General features: G+C 29.6%; 7 protein-coding genes across 7 annotated transcripts in view; 4 read left to right on the top strand and 3 right to left on the bottom strand.

Annotated features, from left to right (window-relative positions):
- The first annotated feature begins 1791 nt into the window (after positions 1–1791).
- LOC111686012 (translation initiation factor eIF-2B subunit alpha) lies at positions 1792–3108 on the top strand. The gene is made up of 5 exons (XM_023448310.2): positions 1792–1916; positions 1975–2076; positions 2139–2505; positions 2621–2891; positions 2962–3108. The coding sequence occupies exons 1-5, from the start codon at positions 1883–1885 to the stop codon at positions 3106–3108; spliced, it is 921 nt and encodes a 306-aa protein (XP_023304078.1). The 5' UTR covers positions 1792–1882.
- A 6-nt stretch (positions 3109–3114) lies between these two features.
- LOC111686030 (aspartic acid-rich protein) lies at positions 3115–3784 on the bottom strand. Its single transcript, XM_023448330.2, has 2 exons — positions 3638–3784; positions 3115–3468 (listed from the first exon to the last, which is right to left on the bottom strand). Exons 1-2 carry the CDS (start codon positions 3782–3784, stop codon positions 3310–3312), a joined length of 306 nt encoding a protein of 101 aa, XP_023304098.2. The 3' UTR covers positions 3115–3309.
- On the bottom strand, positions 3657–4627 carry LOC111686020. The gene is made up of 2 exons (XM_023448321.2): positions 4269–4627; positions 3657–4136 (listed from the first exon to the last, which is right to left on the bottom strand). The coding sequence occupies exons 1-2, from the start codon at positions 4531–4533 to the stop codon at positions 3823–3825; spliced, it is 579 nt and encodes a 192-aa protein (XP_023304089.2). The 5' UTR covers positions 4534–4627; the 3' UTR covers positions 3657–3822.
- Positions 4628–4891: 264 nt separating this feature from the next.
- LOC111686087 (exosome complex component RRP46) lies at positions 4892–5808 on the top strand. Its single transcript, XM_023448392.2, has 2 exons — positions 4892–5358; positions 5422–5808. The coding sequence occupies exons 1-2, from the start codon at positions 5008–5010 to the stop codon at positions 5782–5784; spliced, it is 714 nt and encodes a 237-aa protein (XP_023304160.2). The 5' UTR covers positions 4892–5007; the 3' UTR covers positions 5785–5808.
- Positions 5772–7624, bottom strand: LOC111686078 (CDK5RAP1-like protein). Its single transcript, XM_023448381.2, has one exon. The coding sequence runs from the start codon at positions 7544–7546 to the stop codon at positions 5825–5827; it is 1722 nt and encodes a 573-aa protein (XP_023304149.2). The 5' UTR covers positions 7547–7624; the 3' UTR covers positions 5772–5824.
- A 289-nt stretch (positions 7625–7913) lies between these two features.
- Positions 7914–13406, top strand: LOC111685869 (alpha-mannosidase 2). Its single transcript, XM_023448154.2, has 8 exons — positions 7914–8483; positions 8601–8920; positions 8985–9286; positions 9355–9541; positions 9602–10199; positions 10279–10664; positions 11450–12554; positions 12621–13406. The coding sequence occupies exons 1-8, from the start codon at positions 8106–8108 to the stop codon at positions 12780–12782; spliced, it is 3438 nt and encodes a 1145-aa protein (XP_023303922.2). The 5' UTR covers positions 7914–8105; the 3' UTR covers positions 12783–13406.
- Positions 13407–14912: 1506 nt separating this feature from the next.
- LOC111686217 (RNA-binding protein Pasilla) overlaps positions 14913–23724 on the top strand; it is a 102031-nt gene continuing 93219 nt past the window's right edge. Inside the window, exon 1 of the mRNA XM_046949536.1 lies at positions 14913–15369. The gene's annotated coding sequence lies outside the window, so the exon portion shown is untranslated. The remainder of the gene's footprint in view (positions 15370–23724) is intronic.

Consider the following 23724-nt stretch of genomic DNA (forward strand, 5'->3'; position numbering starts at 1 on the left):
ATTGTATATCTGGAAAACCATTGTAGTTAGAATGATTAAAATCGTTAAGTTTCGTGTTTCACGAGATACGAAAAATACATTGCGGTTTGACAAACCAGAATTTTCTAGGTCGTCAAACACAATGTATTTTAAATCCGACATCAAACAAAATCTGTTTGACGGAAAAATTCAGCGATTTTTGTGCAGCTTGCTAGACCTGCTTCACACTGGGAAACTTTTTTGGGAAACTTTTGATTTTTGTGTGAGAGAAAAATTTATTAATCTTTTTTTCACTGTGTGAACCAGGTCCTACATGTTTTCGCGCCATTTTTGAAAGTTCTTTTTTAGTTAATCGTCTGTCATAAAATGATATGTCTGTCATAAAATGATTTGTTTCGAAAGTTCAAGAATATTAAAGAACGTAAGTAATGATCTTAAATAATAATTTATTTAACTTTGACGAACATTTTTTTAAGAAAGTGGAGGCACCTATTACAGTTGTTGTGTTTGCAGGTGAGTTTAAGTAGAGCAATAATAGAGTCAATTATGGATTATATCGAGTTTCATTGCTATAGATGTTTTTTTTATAGACAGTTAATTTTCTGAGGTGGGCCTTATAAAGGTTATAGGGTCAATTATGAGTCGTACCTTTTACATTTTTACAAAAAAATATAGATAGATAGATAGATAGATAGATAGATAGATAGATAGATAGAACAAATCACAGCTGTTTAACAAAAACAGAGGTAATAGAGACCTATGCAAATTCGGATAAATGCCCCACCGCCAAAAATGTTCTGCTTTAAATGTCATATTTTGTTTAATTTCTTTACCTTATTCTAATTTGTTCAATGACAGTTGATCAATGATTTTTGTCCGAATTTTTCAACTGCAATGCTTCTTCTGAAAAATTTGTTTAATATATCTAACTTGAATAACATAATTCACATATGGCAGTTATATCTTACGTATAATTCATCACCTTTGATATGTTAAATTATTTTTTGTACAGAATATACGAAACCAGCAGATAACTATGCATTCTTCCGGTACAATTCAATTCGTGATCCCTACAATTCTTATAATTCAGTAATATGAAGAAATATACACATAAATGCTATTTCAAATTTCAAAAAAAAAAAAAAAATAGTTAATGAAATTTTAACTTTTTGAAATTGTTTTTTAACTGAACTGAAATTGAGTATCATTTTTAAAAAAATAAAATATTATTATGAAAATAAAAAATTTATGCTGCTGGACCCAACGTAAATTAATAAAGTAGCGACATCTCTTGTTGTACAACAACATCTACAACAAACGCATGTATTTTGTTTTTGGAATAATCTAAGAATGTGTCAAAATAAAATTAAAAAAAATGAACATAGTGAACAAAACATAAATATAAAATATTACTTTTAAGTTGAAAATATTAAGGATTTAATTATAGTATTATATATTATACAATTAATAACACTTTTAAACTACTTTAAACCCACTTTTAATTCATTTTTTCAACTTTTCACAAATTTTAACAAATAGCAAAACACAATTTAAAAATGGCGACATAAACAATGTTAACAATTTTCAAAATAAACTTTGACAACTAATTTTATTTTTCTATGGAAACTATAGTTAAAAAAAATAGTCAGTTGTTCAAGTGATGCTACTTTATTAATTTACTTTGGCTGGACCATTCCAATTATTTTATATTTTCTTTTTTATTTAAAATCATGAAAAATTTAAAAATAACTGAAAACTAAGCCGGCTTACGGTCAATTTAAAACTAACGCCGTCATTTTTAGTGACTGCTGCCGCCGCTATTATATTTGTCGGCTCAGGTCTCTGCTATGCGTGTCAAGATTTTTAACAAATTTCGCTAATATTTTGTAAATTATTTAAGAAAATGCCTTTATCACCACAAAAGAAAGATGATTTTGGTAAGTAGTTGTAAAGATTATTTAACAAATTTGAAAATAAAATTGTATTATTATAAAGACGTGGTCAAATATTTCCTTAAATTGCTGGACGATGACAAGGATCTCTCATCAGGCATTGCGGCCATTAAAACTCTTTTAATGATTTTGGAAAAGAAACAATGTAAGTAAAACTTATTATTCCTTAATGAGCAATAAATACTTAATTATTTTTTTTTTTTTTAGTTGGCACTATTCATATTTTACAAAACACCATGCAAGAAGCTGTGGCCGCCATGCGTAACACAGATCTTTCCATTGCTGCTGTGGTTTCAGGCGGAGAATTGTTTTGTCGTTTTATTACATTAAGTTTGGATGATCGAGGCATGGAAGAATGTCGCGAGATTATGTTAAATCGTGGCAAAATATTTTTAACCAAATTATTGAATTCTCGTAATGTTATTGCTCAACAAGCTCAAAAGTTTATTACCGATGGTTGTCGCGTTTTGACCCATTCCAGATCCCGTGTAGTTTTAAAAGCTCTACTGACTGCCGCCAAGGCCAATAAACAGTTTCATGTGTTTGTTACACAAGGCGGACCAGATAACTCAGGGTGAGTATGAATATTCTAGGAAATTTTTAATTTATATATGTAAACCATGACAAAAATATGGTTAAAAATAGTCGATCTTCTAATAATTTTTGGAATACAATTTTTCCGTTTTTAGTGAACAAATGATAGCTGAATTAGAAAGAGCTGGTATTGACTGCACCATGATCTTAGATTCTGCTACTGGCTATGTTATGGAATCGGTAGATTTTGTTATGGTGGGAGCAGAGGCAGTTGTAGAAAGTGGTGGTATTATTAATCGTATTGGTAGTTTTACCATGGGTCTGTGTGCCAGAGAAATGAAAAAACCTTTCTATGTACTTGCCGAAAGTTTCAAATTTACAAGGCTATATCCTCTGAATCAAAGAGATTTGCCAGATGAATACAAGGTAATAGATTTCACAAGATTTTCTAAATCTTTAGTTATTACTACTAAAATGATTTTTTAATTTATTCTAGTACTCACGTAAACACTTGAGTGATGTTTCCAAAGTTCATCCTTTGGTAGATTATACACCACCTGCTTATATAACCCTATTGTTTACAGATTTAGGTATTTTAACACCTTCAGCTGTAAGTGATGAATTGATTAAACTTTACATGTAAAAAAACTTGACTTTGAGCAAAAACGTTTTATGGAAATAAATATTTTTTATATAAATACATATTTCTTTAAGAAAAAATCAACTTATTTTTGTGTTGTTTTAAATTCAATAGTAATAACAAGTAGCTGTTTGAAGTATTCCAATTATTAGAAGCTAATGAAATCTTTGTTAAAGTAGAAAATATTTATTAAACACATAACTACTACCATGAATTGTCATTTTCACCATCGTCTTCATCATCTACATCCGCACTGGAATCTGTAGTATATTCATCATAATTATATTCATCATCATCGTCATCATTATTATCGATATACTCATCATCGCCATCATTATCAAGACGATTAAATTCGGCAGCCGCCTACAAATTCATAATTTTCAATGAATTTATTCTATTCTGGTATTAGTAAAATTTGCAAGATTTATAAAAAATTCTTAATTAAAAATATAAAAAAATAAGTTTTAAATAAATCCTGCAAATCTGTTTTGTTCTTCGACAAAATTAATTTAATTAAATACTTAAAACATACCACTTGTCCAGATTGTATATTTATCTCAATCTGTAAACGTATATCCATAATTAAAAATGCAGTTGTTACCAAAACTGGTATGGTTAAGCGACTCTTCCAGGCTAAATTAGTAAGAAACATAAAAACTTCACCAAAAGGGGAATTCATTGTTATCTTTTTGACCAACGGGATATCTAATAATAAAATTAACGACTAGCTGGCAAATTTTCATCCAGTTCTTCGGCTGCTTCTTGCACCAAACGTTGCTCGTCCAATTGATCGTATTTAACAATATGTACAGTTTCTCCAACAGTTACCGGTTGTACGGGTTGTAATTGACGATACAAGTTTTGTACAGCTGAATCAGTATTGGTAATGCTAGCTTCTAACTCTAGCAATATATCATTATTTAATCCCTGGCTGGAATTATTCTGCAGCATAGAGCGCAGACAATCCTCCCGCTTTTCCGCTAAAGCGTCAACAAGCTTTGAACCTTTTTTTAGTTTTTCAAGTTTACGTTCTGGCAGGAAAATTAAAAAATCAATTTATTTTCTTAATTTCAATAGGTAGATATGATTTAGCATATTTCATTTAAAACTGAAATATTCTTCCCCGCCCCCTTATTTTATTGATAAATTAAAGGCGTAATTACCTAAACTCTGCAAGTATGTTTCCGAATCAGGGAGAGGTTGGTGTTGAGATCCAACGACTTCTTTGGAAGAATCTTCAGCACTAGGAGCTTCGAATGTGTTTGAATTTGTATCTTTTTCTTGTATGAAACTATCCTCAAACCCCAAAGTTTGGGAATCGTTTCTTGGATCAGGACTTTCAGTTGGAGTACTTTCTTTGGACTTGTCTGTGGAATTATCTTGTCGTATAACTTCTTTTGTACCTTGGACCGACCAGGGATCCGTCATGTTTTAATGGATTTGAGAAATTTTTAATTTAGGTATTTTTCTGCAGTAATTTCTCAAATTGTTTATATCGTCATTGATTACAAACCAGGGATGGTAAACTATGTATGTTGGTATTTATATTTTGGTTGATTATTCAAAAAATTTATATATTTTTAATGCTTTTACATAACTTCTCACAGAAAGAGATATCATTTAATTAGCAAAAATTATTTTCCATTAAAATTTAACATAAATTTTCAAACTTTATGAAATTTTATATATCTCAGCAGTCAAAGCAAAGGTAAAAACAGATTTGCTAAATCAAATTCATTCTAGTGGCAACATTGGCTCATATGTTTTTCTTTTGTTAACACTTCTAAGTGACTGCTAGCACAAAAAGAAGCTGTTTATAAACTATTTTTTTTGAACACATTTTTTGTTACAATTTTTATTTCTGTTTTAAAATATTAAAGAATAGCTGTAACTTTATTAAATATGGTGACAAAAATGCTGCAAGATGATAAAACATTGGAAGATGTCAAAATACGTTCAATGAATTGTGAATTAAATCCACTGACCAGAGCCGATGGTTCTGCTTTGTTTGCCCAAGGGGGCACATGTGTTATGGCCTCTATGTTGGGACCTGTTGAAGTGAAGTTGCAAAATTTAAAGATTGATAAAGCTTATGTAGAATGTATATATAGACCAAAGGCTGGTTTGCCTACAATACGTGACAAAATGCGGGAAGCGGTAATTAAGGACACTTGCGAAGCAGCATTATTAACCGCCCTTCATCCTAGAACCATGATTTCTGTGCAGTTGCAGGAATTGGATGATAGAGGAGGTGTAAGTATTTGAAAAATTCTAAAGTTCAGTTCTCATTACAACTAAAGATTTCTTTACTTCCAGTTGGATGCCTGTGCCATTAATGCAGCCTGTCTAGCTCTAGTTATTGGTGGTGTACCTATGAAATTTACAGTAGCAGCTGTTCATTGCATTATTGACAAGGACGGTCAACTTATTTTAGATCCAGATCAATATCAAGCCAAGGACAATCGTGCCAGTTTTACATTTGTGTTTGATTCTTTAGAACGCGATTTGGTAACAGTCCACAGTATGGGTTGCTTTAAAATGGCACATTTTAACGATGCTCATTTAATGTGTCGTGCTGCTAGTGGTTTAATATTTGATTTTTATCGCAAAATAATGACTAAATTTCATAATAAATCTTTGACTGGGGAAAAAGATAATTCAGAAAGTATGGAAGAATAAAATATTTTTATATTTTTATTATAACAACTTTAGTTTTACTTTAAACTTTAGCGTAAAAATCTTGTAAATTTGTTATATATAACGGCTGTCCTTTTAGAACTTGAGAATTTGTTTCCTCAATATGTGCTACCACAAAATCCCCCACAGAAATTTCTTTAGTCTGTGATTCAGTTTCATTGCAAGACAAGGGCAAACTCTTTATAGGTACAATTACTTTAATATTGGCATCATTTCTTCCAAATACGCAATCATCAGATCGTTTACTTTTTCCTTCGATTAATATTAATTCCTGACGTCCCTCATACATTTTATGTAATTCAGTGGCGCCTTGGCGAAAAGCCTTAACCATTCTCTGTAGTCTGGCAGTTTTTACATCAAGAGGTACATCATCTTTGTAGCGACGATGGGCAGTAGTTTTTTCTCTCATGCTATATGCAAATAGGAAAGCAACATTATAGCGTACTTGTTCTATAAGTGTTACTGTATCTTGAAATTCTTCTTCGGTTTCACCACAAAATCCGCAAATAAAATCACTAGATAAACCTACATCCGGTAAATATTCTCTTATAGTATCTACCAACTGCAAATAGGCCTCCCTGGTATAACCGCGGCGCATGCGTTCTAAAACCTTATTGTTGCCAGATTGTGCTGGCAGATGTAAATTCTTACATACATTAGGATAATCTCTGATAACACGCAAAACTTCTTCAGAAAAATCCTTGGGATGGGGAGAGGTAAAACGTATGCGTACATCGGGTACTGCTTCAGCAACCTCTTGTAATAGAACTGAGAAGGGGAGACCTCCCTTTTTGGGTTTATACACAGTCTTAAAACCGGGAGCTAATGATACATTTGCCTCAGTTTCTTTGGATATATCTCTGTAACTATTAACATTTTGACCCAATAAAGTAACTTCTTTGACTCCATTATCTCTTAAATGTAAGACTTCTTGTCTTATGGATTCCACATCACGAGAACGTTCTCTACCTCTGGTAAAAGGTACTATACAATAAGTACACATATTATCACAACCTCTCATAATGGAAACAAAAGCTGTAGGTGAATCAGTGTTTAATCTTACTGGCATAACATCTCCGTATGTCTCATCTAAACTTAAAATAACATTAATTGCTGATTGCTGATAATGGCGGGAAATAGCCAATAATCTGGGAAGATCTTTATAACTATCTGGACCAGCTACCACATCAACACATTTTTCTTTTTCCAATAATTTCTGCTTTAATCTTTCCGCCATACATCCTAATACGGTAATTTGTAAAGGTCCCTTTTTAGCTGATCTTTTCTCTTTCATAGCTTTTAAATGATTTAAACGATTCCATATTTTAGTTTCCGCACCTTCTCTTACAGCACAGGTTACTATCATCACAACATCAGCATCTTTTATATCTTCAGCTTTAGTATAGCCATTAGCCTTCATGATGGACCACACCACCTCGGTATCGTTGGTATTCATTTGACAGCCATAGATCTCGAAATGTACCTTTCGCCCTTTACCCTGGTAGCTATCTAAGGGTAGATAAGGTACTAGATTTTCTTCCGCTTGGGTTAAATTTTGTACGGGAGGGTTTAGTTTAGGTTTTACATTGAAAAATTCTTGTAGACCGGGACCCGCCGACACACGTTCTAAAAATGTTTCTCTGCTGAAGGGTTTAGATGACGTACTGTGATTTCTACAATTGATTAAGCATCGTATTGAATATCTCTGTTGTCTGCATATACCATAAAGCGTTTGCAGTTTCATTTTTATTTAATTTTTTGAAATTTTCACTAATTATACAATAATTGAACAAAATTAAAATGTTTTGGTATTTAAGGCTAACATTTTGCAGTGAATGTTAATAAAAAACATAAACAAAACACAGTGTTGCCAAAATTTATTGATTAAAAAAGCTAAACAAATAAACAAACAAAAAAGTAAACAAAGTTTATTTTAGAAATTTATATAAAGAATATTTAAACGGAAAAAAATTATTTAAAATAATTGACAAATGTTAATTGTTCTTAAAGTAAGTTAAACAATATTGTGAAACATGCAGTAAATTTCTTTATATTTAAAATTGTTTTGTAATGAAAAAATATAATTTAAAGCGTTTTTTAAGCTGGGGAATTGCAAACATTGTTTTGCATTGATTTTATTCTGCAGGAAAAAATGGAAAGAAACTGACGAGTCCAATATTTCTCTTTAACTCGAATCTCCCACGTATAGATATAATATTTATATTATTAAAAATATTTCTAAAATATAGTTTACATATAAACCGACATTGTTATAGTTCAGTCATAAAAGTGTGCGTTTTATAATGTTAAGAATACGTCGGCGTTTTGCCCTGGTGCTCTGTGCCGTTTTCGTGGCAATTTTCTTGGCAGTGTATTTCCTAATCAATTATGCGGCACCGGCAGAAGATAACAAAAAACCTAATTTTATGAATCTCGATAATATTGAAGCGCTAAAACAAAAAATGGATTTGCCCAAAGTGTTAGAAACCAACAATTTAGAAAATAATAATGTGGGTGAAAAACCCCAAAGACAAACGGAACATTTTAAGAAATCTGGACAAGGTGTTAAACGCAAAGAGGGAGATGGAGATGAGTTAAAAATTGAACAGAATATGATAAGTGAAAATAAAGATGATACGTGTGATTTTGATCCACAACAAGTGCCGCAACCAAATATTCAGGTATAATATTAAATTCATTGATGCTAGCAATGTCTGTAATTGGAATTTTGATGTTAGAAATTCCACCAAATTTTATATTTAATATGTGACCAAATTTTAATAAAACTTAATTTTCAGATGCTTGACTTGTATGGCAAAATGAAATTTGACAATCCAGATGGGGGTGTCTGGAAACAAGGTTGGAATATAAAATACGATCCCCTGCAATATAATGATCACCATAAACTTAAAGTGTTTGTGGTACCACATTCCCACAATGATCCGGGATGGATCAAAACATTTGACGACTATTATGATCATGAAACTAAACATATTTTATCCAATGCTTTAAGACATTTGCGTGAAAATCCTGAAATGAAATTTATTTGGGCAGAGATATCCTATTTTGCTAAATTCTATCAAGATCTCGGTGAATCCAATAAACAGGAAATAAAAAAGTAAGCAATATATAGTTATTTCATATATTTTTTAAATAATACAGCTTTTACCTATTCCTATCAGATTGGTTGCGAATGGTCAACTAGAATTTGTTACAGGCGGTTGGGTTATGCCAGACGAGGCCAATTCACATTGGCATAATATTTTACTGCAATTGACGGAAGGTCAACATTGGTTAAAGAAATATTTAAATGTAACACCCACAAGCTCTTGGGCCATTGATCCCTTTGGTCATAGTGCTTCTATGCCGTATATTTTAAAGAAATCTGGTTTCACAAATTCTCTTATACAAAGAACACACTATTCGGTGAAAAAGGAATTAGCTTTAAAGCGTAATTTGGAATTCTACTGGAGACAATTGTGGGGTAAGCTAAACGTTACAATAAACAAATCAAAAATGATTTATTAAATATTTAATTTATTTCCTTTTAAGATGACACTGGTAGCACCGACTTGTTCACTCATATGATGCCTTTCTATTCATATGATATTCCTCATTCCTGTGGACCAGATCCCAAGATTTGCTGTCAATTTGATTTTAAGCGCGTACCCAATTTTGGTCTTATGTGCCCCTGGAAAGTACCACCACAAACTATAGATGATCACAATGTTGCGCAAAGGTGTTTTTATTATAAAAATAATTGTCTTAAAACTTTCAATAATCTTTTAACTCATTACAGAGCCGAGCTAATTATAGATCAATGGAAGAAAAAAGCTGAACTTTATCGCACTAACGTGGTGTTATTTCCTCTGGGCGATGATTTTCGCTATAGCCAAAGTACCGAATGGGAAGTGCAACGTGTTAACTATGAGAATCTCTTTAATCACATAAATTCCGAGCGAAAATACTTTGTTGAGGCTAAATTCGGTACGCTTCAGGAATATTTCGATGCTGTGCATCAGGAGCAAAAAGAAAAACAACGTGATTTCCCCACTTTAAGTGGTGATTTCTTTACATATGCCGATCGTAATGATAACTATTGGAGTGGTTATTATACCTCACGTCCCTATCACAAACGTATGGATCGTGTTTTAATGCACTACATACGTTCAGCGGAAATCTTAAGTTCTTGGGATAAATGGGATGAAAGCAGTAAATTTGATGAAATGTTACAGGATGCCAGAAGACAATTATCATTATTTCAACATCATGATGGTATAACGGGTACTGCGAAAACTCATGTTGTAGAAGATTACAACAGACGTATGATGGATGCCATAAAATCGTGTAGATTTGTTATGCAACAGGCGATTTACAGATTGTTGACAAAACCTTCGGTGAGTTTAATAATTCGTTTTAAGTTTTTCTTTATTTGAAATGTAAATTTGTTTATTTATTCTTGATTTTTTGATTTAGATATACAATGCCGACAACAATTTCAATTACTTCTTTATGGACGATTCACGCTGGCCAGGTCCTGATGATAGTCGCACCACTATCATTTTGGGCGAAGAATTACCCCAAAAACATTTAGTGTTCCATAATTCTTTACCGCAATGGCGTGAAGATATTGTAGATTTTTATATAGCTTCTCCCTATGTTAGTGTTGTTGATTTTAATAACAATCCAGTTGATATACAAATTAGTCCAGTATGGACTTGGCATAAGCATACATTAACGAATACTATTACACCGCAAGCTTCTACCACAAAGTATAGACTGATATTTAAAGCCAAAGTACCACCGCTGGGATTGTCAACGTATATTGTGAAGGTGGAAACGCCTGAAACGATAAAACCAAAGTGAGTGTAAAACGGTATTTGAATTAGGGTTCTATAGATCGACATTCGAATAATCGAACAATCGACTTTTTGTCGAAAAAAGTCGAAGTTTTATTCAAAAAAGTCGATAACTCGACTATCGCCTGTGAAAAAAGCCGACTTTGTTAATAAAAGTCGAAAAGTCTGAAAGTCGAAAAAGGTCGATAAGTCGAAAAAAGTCTAATAGACGTAAAAAAAGTCAAAAAGTCGGAAAAAGTTCAAATAAGTCGAAAACTCGAAATTTGTAGAAACAAGTAAAAAATAGTCCAAAATTTTAAAAAAGTGAAAAAAAAGTCAAAAACTCTAAAATAGTCGGAAAAACTCGAAAAAAGTAAAAAAAAATTCCGAAAAAAGTTGAAAGAAGTCGAAAATAGTCAAAAAGTCAAAAAAAATCGACTTTTCATAAAATGCAAAAAGTCGAAAAGTCGACTTTTAACTAATTGAAAAAAGGCGAAAAGTCGACTTTTCGTTTCAACTATAGAACCCTAATTTGAATGGTTTTTTTTAATCTCATTAGATTTTCTTAAATAGTAATTGTTTCATACATTTTGTTACTTTTCAACTTCTAGTCAAAATTTGAATTTTTTCTTTAATTTCGAATTTATATTGAAATTTTCAGAATTTCGAATTTTCATTACAATTTCGAGTTTTTACAAAATGTTTCAATATTCACTAAACTTAAACATTTTAAATTTTTAGTTTATTTTCGAAATTTTTTATTCAAAAACATTTGGATTTAAAAATTTTTTCTCACATCTACATTTCAGCTACATAACCTTTGCCTCCAATCTGATATTAACTAAAAATCCTATTACCACACAACTGGGTGATTATCCTAAAGAAGTGAAATTTGGCAAACATAGAGAAATTTCCCTTAAAGTGGGTTCCGGACCTACAGTAGCTTTTAGCGCTGAGGGAATGATGAAATCCATACAAATAAAAGAATCGGAGGCACATACACCAGTAAGAGTACAATTTTTCAAATATGGTGTACGTCAAAAGGGTGAATACTCGGGTGCCTATCTATTCCTGCCCAACGGATTTGCCTCTCAGATTACTAATGCACAACAACCGGTAGTTTTAGTTACGAAAGGTCCTTTGGAATCTTCGATTAGTGTTGGTCTCAGCTTTGGTGTTCATCATACCATACTGCGAGATGGTGAGGCACCTGAAATACGCAATAACATTGACATCAACGATATGGATGATACAGAAATTGTAATGCGTTTCCAGACGCGTATACATAATGATGAAACTTTCTATACGGATCTTAATAGTTTGCAGCTTATTAAGCGTCAACGTTTTACTAAAATTCCTCTGCAAGGCAATTATTATCCCATACCTTCAGCAATTTATATAGAAGATGATACTTTACGTTTAACCGTGGTATCGGCTCAACCATTGGGCGGCTCTTCTTTGGCCGATGGTGAAGTGGAAATTATGCAAGATCGCCGTTTAACTCATGATGATGAGCGTGGTTTGGGTCAAGGAGTACTGGATAATCAACCAGTTTTACACATATTCCGTGTATTGCTGGAAAGAATAGATAATTGTGAAAAATTGGCGGATAATCATCCTTCGGGTATTTTAACTTTACCCGCTTATCGCAATTTAAAATCCATATTAGATCCCATTGATAAGTTTATATTTACCGAAAACGATTGGTTGGGAGTAATGCCGGAATTTGGTTCCTCACACACTGCCTTGGGTGAGGATATGGAAATTGTGGTAATGAGAAATTTGCCAGCCTCTAGTGCTATACCAGCTATAGCCCGAGATCGTAAGCCACACATGCAACAAAACACTGGACTTATCATACATCGAACTAATTTAATGCAATGCTCGGGACTACAGGCTCAAAATACTGGCGAGGTAGGTTAAGAAAATGCTTTAATATTGTTTTTTTAACATTTATCAATTGCCTTACTTCATTTCCAGTTGAATTTACATCATTTGTTGCAGTGGGGTTCTCAAAATGTTTCGGCTGTTTATAAGACGAATTTAACATTCCTTAAACGTTTGTCTTCACAGAAAATCGATGAAGATATAACCATGTGTCCTATGGATTCTTTGGCATTTATCCTACAAAGACACAGTTGATCACTTTAAGTTTACAATGAATTTATTTAAAATTTTCTTTTCTATTTTTTTCAAACTTTATTTTAACTAATCTTGACTGACTTACATTGAGTTGGAGTTTACTTTATACCAAAAATGTTTTTTATTTTTCATTCTCGTTCTTTATAAACTAGACGATTTTATTTTATTGTGTTGTAATTTATTTAGTTTTATTTGTTTTTAAAATGGGTCAGTTGTTTACTTTTTTAGTGTTTTATGTTTTTCTTTTTCTGCTTTCTTATGATATTTCAATTTATCATTTTCTAACACTATATTTTTTTCATTTTTCTTAATTAATAATTAAGGCACGTATGACTGTTTGTTGTATTTAACTTTGTTTAAAGTGAAATATTTAATATTATTAAAGAAATATATATTTATTGTATGAGTGATATTAATACAACAAAAAAATAATACAAAAAAATCTCATAAATACCTATGAACCAGTGACTTTTTCAACAAAGTATTTGTAGAAAGTTTTATATGTATGTAATATGTACTTTTTCGTTTTTGCCACCGATATAAATGAGTTTTTTTTTTTAAATTTTACAGACCTTAAGTACTCGAATACTTTTCATATTTACAGCGGACAGCTTTAGAATAGTAGCATAGGCTTAGGACCTATATTAATGTTCAAAAATTTTTGTTCAATCTTTGGCAATTTCTTTTATTGAAAAAGCCTTTCTAGAAAAAAAAACAATGAGTTTAGGCAACATAATTAAATTTCTTATAAAAAAGCAGCTTGAATTTCAAATCTTTGCTTTTTCATTATATCTTTTCCTTTTTTATTTAATTGTACTTAAAACAGTCTCTTGTTATCCAGTGTATTTTCTTTAATTTTTTTTTCAAAATTTTAAAATATTTTAACCAAAATAACTTTTTGAAAAAGTCCTATGATCATTGATCACACGCAGATATATTTAAGTTAAATTTAAGTAAAATTAATGTAATAATTATAAAAAAAATTAATTATTTAATATTATTCAATGATATTAATTGTGTTAAAAGGACATTTTCTAGCAAACATACTTTAAAAAAATTAATAAAATCTAAATGACAAAAAAAAAAATTAAATTAAAAAGTTTTCATAATTTCTTTATTTGTCCTTGACTTGACTAGTCTGGACTATAGACTAGTCTTCACCGAAGACTATAGTCCAGATTATAGTTTAGTCTATATTACAGACTATAGGTTAGTTTACAGTCCAGATTATAGTTTAGTATATTGTACAGATTATATCTATTATCTATTCTTTAGTTTAGTCTATTATCCAGTGTATTCTTTAATATTTATTTTATTCTGTAGAGCAGACTATAGTCTAGTCTATAGTTAAGTCTACGGTCCATACTATCACCTTGTCTACAATCAAGGCTACTGCAAAGTCTATAGTCCGGACTATGATCTAGTCTATAGTCTAGACTATATTCAAGTCTATAGTGGAGACTATAGTCAAGCCTATAATGCAGACTATAATCTAGTATGCAGTCCAGTCTATAGTTAGTTAGTTTAAAAAGAGGATGTACATATATACATCAAATCCGAAGAAATACACTTAGGCCTCTATCGGGCCTGTTGTGCGCTCCTTAACCAGTGCCACAGGTGGAAATCGAATCCGACACCTCCGGTCTACCAGACTAGAACACTAACCTACCGGAGGCCACTAGTCCAGACTGTACAGTCTATAGTGCGGACTATAATCTAGTCTATAGTACAGACTATTATCTTGGTCTTTTTAAATTTGTCTTCTTATTTCGAACTTTTCGAACAAATATAACTTTTCTTAATACATAATTGACCCCAGTCCTAAAATTTAACCATCACATCATAAAGTTTGAAAACCCTGTTTTTTTGACTAATTTCAGTGACAGTGCGAAGATACCTTTATCTATGAAATCTGTTATGATATCTGATTGCGGAAAAATTATAAAAAAAAATCCCCAAATTTTACGAAAATTCCCAATTCCTTCCCTACGATGATATATTTCCAAATAAATTTTTGAAATCCCCAATTTGGGAACAAATCCCCACATCTGGTGACATTGTTTGCAAGAACTATGTTTATTACAAAGTGGTTGTTGTATATTTCATGAATAGTGTTCGTGCTACTTTTGAGTGAATGTGTTACAAATAAAAAGTATTTAAAAAATAAATAATTTAATTAAAAATAAAACAAACTATTATTAACTAATAGCAGAAGTAAAAAAGTAAATAATTATTAATTTCAAGATTAAATAAAATGGATTAATTATAAAATACATTCTAAACATCAAATTTTTATCTACGGGTAAAGTACATCTTATGGATTTTTTCAGTTATTCGCACAAAAAAAAAATATATATAAATAAGAGAATGCAAAAAAATAGAAGAAGAGAAATAAAGTTCAAAAAAGTGCTGCCAGACGTATTTAAATGCGAAGGACTGTTTAGTGCCAACAAATCATAAGCCAAAATCCCAATTGGGAATATATTAAATTGATGTAATGGTAAATAACGGATTTTTAAACTATTTCATATCTTCTTGCTAGAAAATATCAGTGAAAATTTGTAATTTTCATGTTGGAATGAAATAAGTAAGTCAAAGAAATGATTTTAAAATGCTCTTTGCTAAATACACTATTTAAAATACTTGTTATTTCGATGAATTCGGTTTACACATTCTTCATGTAAATACGAATTTTAGAGTTATTCAAGACATACTTAATGCTTGTTTAAAAAATCCTAAAATGTGAATTTTAAACCTCAAAAAGGAAATGAATTTTGGTATTTTGAAGAACTTTAAACATTGTACCAACAGAAATAATATCCTTACTAATTGTCATCAAAATCGGAAAAGGTATGGTACAAATCGTCATATAAAATCCAAAAAGCCCTAATTTACATTTAACAAATTTTTCAGTAGAAGCAAAAAACCTTCTAAAATGATAAATAAACCAAAAATGTTCATCATTTTTTTTAGCTAAACTTATTTTTTATTAAAAAATTAGTATTTGAAGAAAAATTTACGGTTTTCGTTTTACTTACGGAGTTATAAAACTTACTCCCTTAAGAATTATTATTTTTTTTTTTTTGAAAACCAAAAGGGCGTAAGTTACAATAAAAAGTAGTAATGTTCAACATTTTTAACTTAATTCCAATCGGTTTTTGTTGGTCAAATAGGCCGAAACATGGAAGGAATTTTTCTTTGAAAAAAATTTAAAGTAATCTCTAAATCGCAAGGATGCGCTAAAAGTGTTTCGAAGTTAAAAATTTAATAGAATTTTAAATTTATCATGAATTTTAAAATAATCCTTGAGAATATTGTCGATAGGGACGTTCTGAATGAAAATGGTTTGGGAAAAAAGTCATATTTATTACCAAATTCATTCCAGATGTGAATTAATTTTTAAAATTATTCTAAAATAATTTCATCATTCCTTGAGATATCTTAATATAAAGTTTCGATTTGTATATATTACTTTTTTTATGAAAAAAGTATGTACATATACATAATGTTAGGCCCAATTTGTATTCAATGCAGACAATCAGGGTCTTAAAAAGTATTTATAAGCAAAAATTCTTTCATATAAAGCAAAAATTCTTTCATATAAATACATATTTTAAATTGAACTTTATTTAAAAATAAATTTAAATGAAAATTTTGTATTTTTGTTTGGTTAGGAATAAAATTATCCCCAGTATCTGGCAACCCTAGTGTAAAGTTGTTTTCTTATTAAAAGCTCTCTTTTGCAAAAGAGAGTTTGATTTTTCCGTTTTTATTTTATAAACTGTTTTGGAATGTGGTCACAATTGGAAGAAGAAGAGAAGAACAAAAAAAAAAAAAAACAAATCTGTGCTACTATGCCTTCTTCTTACATTAATAATGCCTGCCAGCCGCCCGTTTGCTTGCCTTTGTATGCGTTAGAGAATTATCGATGGAATCACTTTCGAGTCATTACTTGAAGCGATTCGTTCGTTCGTTTTAAATGTTTACACACCATTCAAAAAACTAATAATAAAAAAAAAACAAAGTAAAACCTAGTTAAAATTTTCATTCATTCTATTAAGAAAACAACAATAAAAAACAACTCACTAAACGGTGGTGTTTCCCTAAATAAATTAAAGTGAGATTGAAGATACAAATTGATTTATTAAAGTTGAAAGAAATATTTCTAAGATATTTTATATAAAATTATTAAAAAATAAGCTTTGTGTGTGTTGGTGCAATTTTGTGTAAATTTTTTTATTAAATAAAAACTACCTACAACAAATATCTAACAGCAGCATAACGATTTTTTTACCCATTTCAATGCCAAATAGCTTTATGACAAGACCAGAAAAAAGAAAGAAAACAATTAGTATACAATTAGTTTGTTGTTGTTTTTTTAACAATTTTATGAATTGATTTTTTTTCGTTCATACTGCTAGATACAATATTGTATCTAGTGCAGCAGGTTACATAAAATGTTTAATAAACAAAAACAAAACTTGTTAAAATTATCTAAACGAGAGAAGCACACTTGGTGTAAAATTATTATGTTGCAAAAAATAAAAGTGTTTAAAAATGAATTTCTTAGATTTTCTTGTTAATAGAACAAAAAACATTGATAGTAGCAATATAGTGTTAATTATTTAGTTTGGATTCAAATTCGTTAAAAGTATTTTCATTTTAAACAATTTGTTGTTTTTTTCTTCTTCATTTTCATTCTAAAGTGGATACAACTATGAAGAAGAAGAAGCAGACAGAAAAATAATACATACAATTATAACGACGTCATACAAAAGTGTGTCAAAGCAGCACAGCGCCAACAACAACAAAAAAAGCAGCATTTATTAAAAGAGAATTTAGTTAGAGAAAGAGCTTATATAGATAGTGGAGGAAAATCCGACTTATATACATACATACATACATACATACATACATACATACATACATACATACATGCATACATACATATATACTTACTTATATACATACAACAAATCTATGTACAGCAAATAATTTAACAACATTTTATAATTCTTTAAAAATTTAAATGTGTAAAATTATTTTGCTCTCACTTTATCCCATGCATTATAGACAATGTCGCTTCAATTGCCAGAGATGGAAAATGTAGTATAAATACATTTATATCAATTCATAATCAGAAATAGGTATGAGAAAATAAATCTGCTATTTATTAATATCTTAACTTATCTTATTTGTAGTGTGTTAAAATTGGGTGTTTGTACTCCTTTGTGTTGTACTCAATAAAGGCTTCGCTAAGAAGATAGTTTTTATACCGTTCACCTTCGTGAAAAGGGTATATACATATAAGTTTGTCATTCCGTTTGTTTTTTCCATAATATAATTTTCCGACCATATAAAGTATGTATATTCTGGATCCTTATAGATAGCCGAGTCGATTAAGCCATGTCCCTCTCTCTGTCTGTTGAAATCAGTTTTTAGAGATCCCCAGATATCGGCGAGATCTGAATCTTCAATAATTCAGTTAGACATGCTTTCGAGAAGATCGCTATTTAAAATCAGCAAAATCGGTCTATAAATAACGGAGATATGTGCAAACATCCGAGACAACCTTTTAAATTTTATCAAAAAAGACCATCTTTTTTATGCTCTGTTAAAAAAGCAACAACAACACTGTGAATTGGATAAAGATGTACATGTGCTTGTAGAGATGTATTTGGTTTTATTCAGCTGTGTATTTTTTTGTATGTTTGGTTGCTGTTCTGTTCTCACGAAGGTGAAGGGTATAACAAGAACAAGGAGATAAAGCAGTAATATGTTGGTAATACAGTTTGACGGTGGTATTACACTACACTAGGTTAATATTTCTTTCTGCTGCAGTTTATATTTGTTTGTGTGTATATTATGTGTGACATGTGTGCAGAGATACAAAATAAATAAAAACTGTTTTTTAAAACATACTTGGTGAAGGGTATATAAGATTCGGCACAGCCGAATATAGAAATATTACTTGTTTGTATAAAAATTTGTGCAAATTTATAGTCCTTGACATCAAATAATTAGCTTAGCACACACAACATAGCTATACGATAAACATTTTGTTATGGGACTTTTATCAATTACTAAGTATTCTTTCCTCGAAGTTAGATCCAAGTACATAACTTGGAAGTAATGTTATTCCGGAAATAACATATCTGACTAACACTGATTAGAAGATTTTTAGAAAAAAAAAACGTTCAGGAAACTGAGTTTCTGAAAACTGAAAAATAATTCATTCAGTTATTTTTTCTTCTCATGATAAAGAGCGCACAACAGTCCCGATTTTTCTTCTTCGGATTTGAAGTAGTATACAGGATGTATATTACTATCAAGCTTACCTTATCTAAGTATTTTTTCCTATACTTTAAAATACGAATGACTTGGAGGTCCACGTTTCCATCTCTGCTTTAAAATGCATCTGAAAGAGTATATGTACCTATAACTTGGGGCATAGATACTTTTACATAAACTAATATATTGTTATTTAATGTTTTGGAATTAAGAGCGTATTTGTTAGTTTTGTTCTCTTTTTATATTATTCTATTATAATTGTGATAAATTTGTTTTACTCTTTTTATCACTTCATTTATTCTCAACTAAATTTTCATTACAACAACGAAAAAAGCTTTTTGCATGCTTTTTGTTTGTTGTTACTTTTTCATACAGCTTTTAGCTTTCTATGGCACGAGTATTTTTCGTCCGATTCCTTTTGTGTTTTTCTTTCTTTAACTTATAAAATTTCTATTCCCTGCTTTCATATACATTTTGTTCTTATATTGTTCCATGTTTTGCCATTTTCTGTTTAAACTTTAAAGTTTCAGAGATTAATTTACCAAAGATTTGCTGATGTTTTCAAAAAAAATTAAGCATAAATAATAGAATACATAAAGGAATTTTAACAATAATAAACAAAACGGTTAAACAAATTGACATAAAGTCAATAGGAAATTTATTTTAAACAAGTTTATATGTACTAAATTTCTTATTAGATTTTATAGATTTTCTATAGAGAAATTTACGAAAAAAAAATGTGCCTACATATTTAGTACTTTTTTATATAAATTGTACTCAAATAATAACATTTACATTTATCTCATCTTCTTCATCCCTTTTGCTAATAAAACAGCATGAGACTGTGGAGAAAAACAAAAGAAAATGACTACTTCCGCTCTTATTACAGTAAATGTTGTTGTTTTATTCGATATTTTTTTTCTAAAGAAAACGGAACAAAAAGATTTTTCTTTCTTTCCTGTTTTTCCACGAGCCTCTCTACTAACACTAACACATTTATAGAAGAAATGACAAAAACAATAAAGCACGAAAGAAAATAGACAACAACAACAACAAAAAAATCACAAAAGCTTTTCTCTCGTATTTATGTTAACAAAAAGAAAAACATAATATTTTACACACAAATGTTTGTCTGTATCTAACAAAGAGAATTATGTAAATATATATAAATGTTTGTATATTGTGTATAGCAAAATATTTAACGGGTCGGGAAAAACCTACTGCCCTAATAAAAGAAAAATACCAATGCACATGCAAACACACTCTCCCAATTTAAACTGTCAGGGTTGCCTTGTGTTAAAATTGTTAAATTTTTACTAAAACTTTACGTTTTGTTAGGAGTTTATAATAAAAAAAATTAACAATTATTTTTTTATAAGAATTAAGAAAACATAATCAAAATACATACATGTATACATATGTATATCTTCTACCAAAAACCTCCTGGCAACACTTATATCCCTACTTACTACATATAACTCTCTAATGAATTTTTTATGCTTTTTGTTAGAATTTGCTTTAAAAATTGTTAAAGAAAAACATAAATTAATAATAATTCTATCATATTATGCACATTCATGTTTTTTTTTCTTCTTTATTTTCTATACTTTTTTATTATTATTTTGGCTTTCTATTTCTGCTGGTTTCATTTCGACAATACAAAAGAGAGTATTTAAAAGCACTTGGGATTATTGTTTTGTTTTTCCTATACTATATAGAATAGGGAATATTAAATGAGGAACATATTGTTCAGAAAAGCAAAGTGCAAATAAATGTGAATAATAAGTTTTGATTAATTTAAATAAATCATTTACGTTTTGTGTGTTTTATGTATATTTTTATTCAGTTATAGGTACATGACAGATTCTATTTTTATTTGAGGAAATGCAGCTTAAATTGTCTGTAGTTAAAAAAGTAATAATAACTACCTTCAACGAGAGAGGAATTTTCTTTTTTAGTTTTGGGTCAATTAAGAGAATAAGAAGAGCTTTGTGTGGGATATAAGAAAGGTTGATTAAGAGTTTATTGAAAATTTTTAATAGTTATTTAGTTAGTAAGTCAGTTAGTTGGTTAGTTAGTTATATAGTTAGATAGTTAGTTAGTGAGTTAGTTAGTTAGTTGGTTAGTTGGTTAGTTGGTTAGTTAGTTAGTTAGTTAGTTAGTTAGTTAGTTAGTTAGATAGTTAGTTAGTTAGTTAGTTAGTTAGTTAGTTAGTTAGTTAGTTAGTTAGAAAGTTAGTTAGTTACTTAGTTAGTTACTTAGTTAATGAGTTAGTTAGTTAGTTAGTTAGATAGTTAGTTAGTTAGTTAGTTAGTTAGTTAGTTAGTTAGTTAGTTAGATAGTTAGATAGTTAGATAGTTAGTTAGATAGTTAGTTAGATAGTTAGTTAGTTAGTTAGTTAGTTAGTTAGCTATCTAGGTAGGTAGTTTATTAGTTATTTCGATAGTTAGTTAGTTAGTCAGTTAGTTAATTAGTTAGTTAGTCTGTAAGTTAGTTAGTTGGTTAGTTAGTTAGTTGGTTAGTTAGTTAGTTAGTTAGTTTGTTAGTTAGTTTGTTAGTTTGTTTGTTAGTTAGTTAGTTAGTTAGTTAGTTAGTTAGTTAGTTAGTTAGTTAGTTAGTTAGTTATTTAGTTAGTTAGTTAGTTAGTTAGTTAGTTAGTTAGTTAGTTAGTTAGTTAGTTAGTTAGCTATCTAGGTAGGTAGTTTATTAGTTATTTCGATAGTTAGTTATTTAGTTAGTAACTTAGTCAGTTAGTTAATTAGTTAGTTAGTTAGTTAGTTAGTTAGTTGGTTAGTTAGTCTATAAGTTAGTTAGTTAAACTTTCAATACTGCAAAAGTTTTAAGCTACTTTTTAAAACTACTCATTAAGAGCTTTTACATAAAATCCGCTACCTAAGCATTATCTCTAGGAGCCAAAGTTGAGCAAGGAAAGGAAAAAGTTCTCTTGCTTTTAGCAGCCACTACTGCTTGTAGAACTTTCGCAGCTCAGAGAAAGTTTTTAGTTGGAACAATGTTGTTGTTATGCCACCTTGAGGTATGTAAAAAGTTCAAATGGAAATTGTACCATGATGACATGAAATTACAATTTGACGTTTCACGAAAAACAGAAGAGAAGAAAATAATAATGCAAAAAAAAAACATTCTTTCTTTATGTTAAGTACGTACTAAACTTTGGCACTGAACGGTCGTCGTTGTCGTCATTACACTACTCTATATTAAACAATACGTTTTCATAAATTCGAATCCCTAAAGTATTGAGCAGAGAAAGAATACATAATAAAAAAATAAGAATAAAAATCAAAGTAAAGCAATAAAAAAACTACATAAAAACAAGTAAAGTGAATATAAATATAATAAAAGAAAAGTTTTGTTGCGAATTAAAAAAAAATACTAAATAAAACACAGTAAAATAAAATTATTTTAAAAACATCGTGAATTAATAAAAACTCCAAACTCTACATACTATTAGATAACAGTTTTGCATAAAATACAAAAATATTTATTAAATTAAATCATCATTTATTAATTGCTTCTCCCTTTAGTTACAGCAACGAATTATTTTTTAAAATAAAAAAACGGAAATAAAACAATTTCATCATTTAAAAAATACAACAATTTTAAAAAAGAAAGAAAGAGAGAAAGAAAGTAAAAACAACAACTACAAAATACAATGCAATTGTGTTAAAAAAATATATATGTGTGTGTATATGTCAGTATCATACAAAAGTTTGCATGTGCGTGTAATTTTATTTATCATCTCAATAAAAACTGATATAAAAAAACTTAAAAAACAACAAACTAATTTAAAAAAGACTAATAAACAAAAAAAATTATAAATAAATAAACAACTTTATAAACAAAAGCAACTGCTGCTGCAACGTCGTCATCAACATCATTCTGTACAAAAACAAAAACAACAACGACTACAACTATCTCATTGTTGTTACAAAGAATAGATTTTGCAAAAAAGCCACTAATAAAAACAACAATAACAAAAAGTGAAATATAATAACAAAAACAATTTCTCTTTATCTTCTACTTCTATTACAACAAACAACAGTCAGCCATTCCTACAAGTTCTACTGTAAAAATTGTAACTAAAAGAATAACAACAACCACAACGCCAACTTAAATTCACAACAAGAACAACAACAAAATTTGTCTAAATTAACGATTATCTAATAATAATTGTTTCATAAAACACCAAAACAAACAAATAAGTAAAATCACAAAACTTTATTTAAAGGTGAATATAAAAACAAATTACTTTTTTTTAATATTTTTTAATTATTTAACTTATTAAACTATTTAAGGTAATTCTAGTTTTTGTAATTAGTATTGTAGTGTTATTTTATTAGTATTTTATGCATTTATGTATATTTCTATGTTTTTTTTAAATGTTAAAGATTAAAATCGAAATAAAATGGAGATTACAAATGAAGCCAGATACTATTTGTACAGATCGATAGTTTGTGTACTAATTGTATTTGATAGTTCAATAGTCAATTTGAACTAGTAGGTCGATCTTATGAAACATATTATAAACTAGAACTGAACTAGAACTGAACTAGAACTGAACTAGAACTGAACTAGAACTGAACTAGAACTGAACTAGAGCTGAACTAGAACTGAACTAGAGCTGAACTAGAAC

The sequence above is a fragment of the Lucilia cuprina genome, chromosome 4 (genome assembly GCF_022045245.1).
Source record: "Lucilia cuprina isolate Lc7/37 chromosome 4, ASM2204524v1, whole genome shotgun sequence".
NCBI classification, from domain to species: domain Eukaryota; kingdom Metazoa; phylum Arthropoda; class Insecta; order Diptera; family Calliphoridae; genus Lucilia; species Lucilia cuprina.